The 7,137-nt window shown below is 29.4% G+C and overlaps 1 protein-coding gene across 2 annotated transcripts; it reads right to left on the minus strand.

Annotated features, from left to right (window-relative positions):
* Positions 1 to 1,331: 1,331 nt before the first annotated feature.
* On the minus strand, positions 1,332 to 3,657 carry LOC108333053 (trihelix transcription factor ASIL2). Of its 2 annotated transcripts, XM_017568379.2 has the most exons (3): positions 3,455 to 3,657; positions 2,649 to 3,330; positions 1,332 to 1,765 (listed from the first exon to the last, which is right to left on the minus strand). In XM_017568379.2, the coding sequence occupies exons 2-3, from the start codon at positions 3,264 to 3,266 to the stop codon at positions 1,334 to 1,336; spliced, it is 1,050 nt and encodes a 349-aa protein (XP_017423868.1). In that variant the 5' UTR covers positions 3,267 to 3,330; positions 3,455 to 3,657; the 3' UTR covers positions 1,332 to 1,333. The 2 variants fall into 2 exon arrangements, with proteins under 2 accessions (XP_017423868.1, XP_017423867.1); XM_017568378.2 differs by lacking the exon at positions 3,455 to 3,657 and having other exon boundaries at positions 2,649 to 3,448.
* Positions 3,658 to 7,137: the final 3,480 nt, after the last annotated feature.

Consider the following 7,137-nt stretch of genomic DNA (forward strand, 5'->3'; position numbering starts at 1 on the left):
ATATTTATTAAGATATGTTGTGTATTTAGAGGTTAAGATATGTTATTAGGACAATGTGTTAGAAAGGTGAAAATTTTATTATAAATTTTCTTAAGTCTATAAGCAGCTTAGCTATTTTGTATACAGCAAAAGAACTTAGCTTCCAGCAAAGCCACCTAAAAAACTTATAATAGAAACATAATTGTTCTAATAGTGACTAAACTATAAAACTAGTTATTTGATCATAGCACCCATTATATATTTTTTCATAATCTAATTTTCTACGGGTACTATGAATGCGATTTTCAATTACCCCACAACTAAAAGAGCAACACTTTAGTCAAATCTCTTTAGAACTTGTTTTATTAATTAGAATTATTTTCTCACTAAAAATACTATTTCTAAATCATAATATAGAAGGATGCCATTGGGACCGAAAAAGCTTTAAAAAAATTAGTTTTTTTCAGTTTGATTATCATTTTTTAAAATATATGCTCAGATGTCGTAGAATTTTAGTGTGCTTTTATATTATTGTATGAAATCAACACACATTAATGATATTCATTTAACAAGGTAAAATGATTCTAAAGGAGTGAATTAAAATTTTCTTTTGAAAAAGAAGAAAATAAAATGTAAAAAAAGATAATATTAAATGAATATAAAAAGATTATGTGTGTCAAAGTATATTTTTTTATTTATATTTGTATGTTGATTTTATATTATTCAAGATATTTTAGACTTTTTCATAAGGGCTTTTGATATGCATTGTTACCTAAAGAATACCATACACTAATAAAAATTCATGAAGTGCCTTCACATGACAAATTGTGTTTTACATTAATATTGAGCTTTAATTAGTTTAAATGCCATTGAAAAGACCACATGCAAAAAGAGGTGAGACACAACGAAGAAACATTCCTTCATTTTCTTAATTAATGAAAGAGAAGGTTAATTACAATTAAAAGTCTACATATAATTAAAGTTAGGAGAGATAATGGTTTTACCTCTATCCTCTTCTATATATGGTATATATGGTGTTCTCTTAAAATACACTGATAAACATTAATTTTAATGTTTTAAATTATATTAAAAAGAAATTTAATATCCTAACATCAGTATATTTTTAATATTCAGTAAGACATAGCACAAAAAAACCAACTGAAAATCTGGAGTCAACTTTCTTCCTCCTTCAATCTATATATATATATATATATATATATATATATATATATATATATATATATATATATATATATATATATATATATATATATATATATATATATATATATATATATATATATATATATATATATATATATATATATATATATATATATATAACAGAACCATGTCATGATGAACTTCTTCCAATTCTTAGTGAAGAATCAACACCTTTATTGACACTTGCAAAGATCCTAGCAATCTCTAGTTGAGTGTTGGCTATGATTTCAGTTCTCTTCAGCTCCATCTCCCCTCTCTTTGCCTCAGCTTCAACCCTCATCTTCTCAATCTCTTTCATTGTCTCCATTCTGCTTTGTTCTGACCTCATTACCACTTCTGCTAGCCACCTTATGCTTTCTGCTATCTCCATGTCTTCACTGTTTTGGTTATTGTTATTACTGTTACTGTTCCTTCTCACCCTCTTCTTCTTCTCACTTTTCATCTTCCTCTTGTTGCATCTCACCTTCTCCTTTTCACTGTATAGAGCAGGTGTGCTACTATCCGAGTCCATCACATTCTTCTCAGATACATGCTCACATGACTTGCCTCCTAACCCATCTTCCTATTAATGCCAAAACATTAATAATATATATAATATGGTTGTGTGTGTGTGTTATATATATAATATTCTGAAACATAAGATCACAATGGTAACACACTCAAACCATCTATGTCTGTTCTAATGTCTATTTTACCTGCATAATATAAGGTTAAGTTTTATTCATAGGTAGCAACCTAGCACCTGCAGTTTAAGACACTGTTTTTTTGTCCCTTGAAATGATTTTCTGGTATAATAATGCTTATTTAGTATAATGATGGTCTTGGTAACTTTTACTTAATATATAGATTAACTATTTTAACATGAGTTATCAATGTAAAATTTTATACAGTGTTTCAAGATAACATAATTTTGAAATAGTTATATTGTAAAAATAAATTAATTCGCAATACATAACAGTTTATAATTATATCACAGACAGTGTGACTTTTACTGACAGTAATTTTTAAGTAGAGTGTATTACAACTATTTGAATATGTCATTTTTCAGTTCATGTTTGGTACCTTTCTTTAAGAGATGAGTTTAACTTGCTTTCTGTGAATTGTCATCCTTCTGTTGCAAAGAAAATCAATGATACATTTTTTTTTCTCTTTGTATGAAACTCAAGGTGCTTGGAGCAACAATCATATATACATTTTTTCATGAACAAGTTTAGTGATATGATTTCCAGTTTTACTCTTATGAACAGAATGTTACACTCACAACATAAAGCTGAAAAATTAGCAAAAAGGTTTTGAGCCATGTAGTGCTAACTTCACCAAGTTAAACATAATTCTGAAATGGATGAGTCATGATCATAAAAGGAAAAACAAAAGAATGAAGGCAGAGTTAAATAAAAGACCACCCAGAATGAAAAATTGTGCATCATATAATAATCTATCTCTACCTTGACTAGTCTTTCAACACCATTGGATCCGTGAGAGTTTTGTGTGGGTGGTGGAGGAGCAGCAGAAGGAGGAGCTTGTGACACAGCCAGTGAAGGAGGATCCAACAACACCAGAGCCTGGTTACTATTGGTGGTGGCGTGTGGTGGTTGAAATGATGGTGCTATGATTGGTGTTGGTGTTGGATTTGGTGTTGGCGGGAGTGAAGATATTGGTCCTGTGCCACGCAGGAGAAGATCAAGGCGAGAGTACAAAGGCCAAGATGATGCATCAGCAGTAGTTGCAGACTCTGATCTGTACCTTTTTTTCATGGACTCAATCTTGTTCTTGCACTGAGTCTGTGTCTTTGGTGACTTGGTGGAGTTGGCTCTTGATGAGACATGTTTTGCAACATCTTCCCAGTCATGGCCCTTGAGTTTGGCTCTGTTTCTGAGCACCCATTTGGCCTCATAGGCCTCAAGAAGGGTTGACACAGCCCCTTCACTCCATTCATCTCTCTTCAGCCTATCACTGCCACCACCAATGGCTTTTCTTGGAGAATTCTCTTCCTTGATGGTGGCATGATCCGAGAAGAAGAGAGATGGGTGGCTATCATCTTGCTTCTCTGATTTCTCCTCCATCTCTCATCCCCCATCTACTACAAAGCTTTTAACCCTTTCTCTTTAGCTGCTAACATGCTTCAAACTTCACTCTCAGACCATCACATACAACCACTAGCATTAGAAAGAGAGCTAGAAACAAAAAAAGAACCAGAAAAATGGAAAATATAGCACTAGTGGGCGGTGGAAAGGAAAAGAAAAATGTTCACCTTTTGTCAAAGGACTTAATCATGTCAATGCCCTCAACCTTTCTTTTTCTTGCTTTTTTACAAATAGGTGGTGCTCCATATTGTTACCTCAAGATTTTAATTCCTAGTTAATTATTGCAACTGTGACTCGACAATGAAGCTCTTATAATAGGATTGCCTCTTAGTTTTCTGGTGTTTTTCTTTGTACAAATCACAAACATTTTGTATTGAAAATAGGTGTTTGAGTTAGATCAGATAGCTATCTATATACAACAAAACTTCTTTTATACTGTAAATAAATACGACTGTCTGTCAGATTCCAAAAAACTTCCGATACAAATTAATATAATCAAAACAACAAACAATTTAAAAATTGATTCTGTAATAATAATACGAAAGGTTTTATTATTGAATGAATAGTTTACAACTGTATCAAAAGCTATGGTTAAGAGTAAAGGTGAAATTCCTTATATTTAAGAGCATAATAGTCAAAAAGCTATTAATTTAATTATGACTTGATTTATCTAATCTCTGACAGAATAATGTTTTACTTAATTCAATCTTAAAAAACTAGTAAAGTTTGCACGAATTTATATACAATGAATATGGTTTGTCTCTAATCAATATAGAATATCTAACCATGTCAACCACAACATTCAGAAATATAGTTAATGTAGGTGTGCATAAGAGAAGTTTGAGTTTGGTGGTTGTAGAGTGTTTTTGTAAAAGGTTAATTGAGATTAAGGAAGAGGCTAATTGAGTCTAAATTGGAAAGTTTAGTGTAGTGTATTGGTTTTGGTAGAGTTTGTTTGGCTGATAGCGTTGATATGAAGCCAAGCATGACATCTAGTGGGCCTAGCAGAAGAAGGGTGGTGGTGGTGGTGATGGTGGGTCAGTCACGTGGGTCTGTCACCCACTCCCCTCAGAATCCTCATCACACTAATATTTTCACAACCATCCACCACCCTCAAAATCCAACTTCCTCCACCACCAGTCAATGTGCTCCCCTCACTTAAAACAACACTTTAATTCACTTGTAAATCATACACTTTGTTTCAATAGATAACTCCAACCTAGTTAACTCGAACCTAATTGAATCCTACAAAACTGATTTATAAGATGAGATTTGCATCCGTCTATATATTATAAATTAATTTTTTCTCTAATTGATGTGAGACTTTCAACATATTCTCTCACACCTCGAACATTAATAAATGATCTGATACATGTTAAGAAGTGGACATATACTTTAAAACACGAGACTAAATATTAACTTATGGTCCGATACCATATTAAGAAATATACTTTAAGCCAATTTATAAAGTTGAAATAGACTTAAAGTTCACTTCTTAACATTAATCATACAAATTAATTCATTAATATAAAAAATAAATTTTAAATCTAACTTACCTTCACAAAGTCACTTATAAAATAATATTTGGATTTATTTATCTATTACAAAATTATAAAATTGTTTTATTTTTTTCTCTAGGGATATAGAATAATTAGTTATATTCTTTTATATGAATATGAAACTTTATAGCCCTTCTTTATTTTTTTTATCTTCTCTCTCCTTGTCTTTCTCAGGTAGCACTTTTGTTAGCTATGCTAATGTGGGTTTTGAAAGGTGTTTTGGTGATGCAGACACAGCCACTACACTCAAAGCTACCACTCCTAATACCTTTCTGATGACGACTTTGGGTGGCCATTGTGGTGAGAATCATGCTAGCTAGCCAACGTCACCAAAAACAAACATGAAGGCTTTCCTCCACCACTCATTTTTTGCCACGTCCTCCTATAGCCTTTTTCATTTCGTTCTTTATCTTCATTTTCCATAATAATAAGGATCTTTATATTCACTATATAAATAAAAAGTTAAAAGATTTTATATTATTTATATAAAAGTATTTATTTCCTGGTAAATAGACAAATAAATATAAAACTAAGTCAATAGGACTAAATTATGAAAGAGAGAGAACATTTCTAATATTGTTATAATCTAATAAATAATAGAATATCTATTATTATTAACATCTTTAATAGGTCATGTAAGATGATGAACAATAACTTTACTATTTTTTTTAAATAAGTTTGACATAAACTATCCGATTAAATCATTTTAAACATATATGTAGTATAAGTTTGAATGCTGACAAAGAAATTAACAATATTCTAAGAACTAAACATGATCAAGATTTATTCTTATGGAATTGAGATGTTAGTACACTTATTTAAGTTCAATTTCTATTAGTAATATTGGATTAACTTCTTTTTCAATACATGAATTATATTGTGAAAACAAATTTATGCCTCCTTTTATCATTAGTATTAAAATCATTGTTCCATATTATATTGATAAAGTTTCTGAAGAATTTAAGACAATTTTCACAGAAACAAAAATTAACCAAGTTATAAATGAATTAAATTAGCAAGTTTAAGTTTAATTTTTTCAAACAAGTGAAGTTCAAGCTTCTAATTAAGTTCAAATGAATAAATGAGTTTAGTTTGAACCATTAACGTTGAAGAAATAATCCTAATTGGTCTTAGTAAAAATAATAATACTTAACACTAACTAAAAATAACATCAATCTATATGTTAATTGAAAAAAAAAATCTTATCCCCATGAAAAAATCTTAATAGACTTTAACAAAAAAAAAAAACCTTAAGTAACATTGAATGAGAAACATTAAGGTTGTTCAAAAATATTTTCACTAAACCATATCGATTATTGACATTGAATTGTTCTATATATTTAGTTTATAAAAATTGAATTGCTTCTAGTTACGACTATTATTTGAAGTAAACTATATATCTTATAGTATTGAAAAATATACTTTAAAATAGGATGCTCATGAATAATAATTCAAATATTTTATATATTTTAAATAATTTAGAAGAGTTCTATTTAATTTAGTTTACTTAAACCATGATATAATTTGAATGAGTTCATTTAAACCATTATGTAAGTTAATTCAATTACATCAACCTACTTGTAAAGTTTATTACAAGTTTACAGGAACACGGTTCCATTCATTTGTCCAATTCTAATAAACATCACAAGATAACAATTATTAAATTTTATTTATTATTTAGTAATAATTGAAATATTCCATTTAAATAAAGAAATTAAAATTTAATAAATTTAAATTCTCTTTTTTCAAACAAAAGCTATTAATTTAAAATTCTTTAAAGCTGTGAAAGTTTAGCTTATATATATACAAGTCTCAAACAAATAACAGTAGGTACCCATTCCCTTCTCTGTGACATCAGTGGAATCGATTGACTTATGGTTTTGGAATCGATTCATATTCTCTTCTCCCAATTAATCCTTAGAGAGAAGAAAATTTTGAAAAATGCTTTTGCCAATTCATAGATTATCATGAAACTGTCATTCTAAGAATATGCAATCTGATCTTATCCCTCACACCTCCAAGACTGAGCTCACAGCCATACCTTTCTAAAGGAGTAACACTCACTACACATTTCTATTATATTCAACTGTATTTAAGAATTGGATATTTTTTTTTTTTGTGAAAAATCGTTTTATAAAGAAGAAAATAAGAAAATTTGCAAATATTACACCACTCTATCATGAACTTAAAGTCGAAACATTTACAACAAACTTGAACTCACCAACACCAATAAAAAAAAATAATCCAATCTAATATAAAGAATTGATATTATTTTTGACAAAAAAATCTTC

Source organism: Vigna angularis, chromosome 11 (genome assembly GCF_016808095.1).
Source record: "Vigna angularis cultivar LongXiaoDou No.4 chromosome 11, ASM1680809v1, whole genome shotgun sequence".
Classification (NCBI taxonomy): domain Eukaryota; kingdom Viridiplantae; phylum Streptophyta; class Magnoliopsida; order Fabales; family Fabaceae; genus Vigna; species Vigna angularis.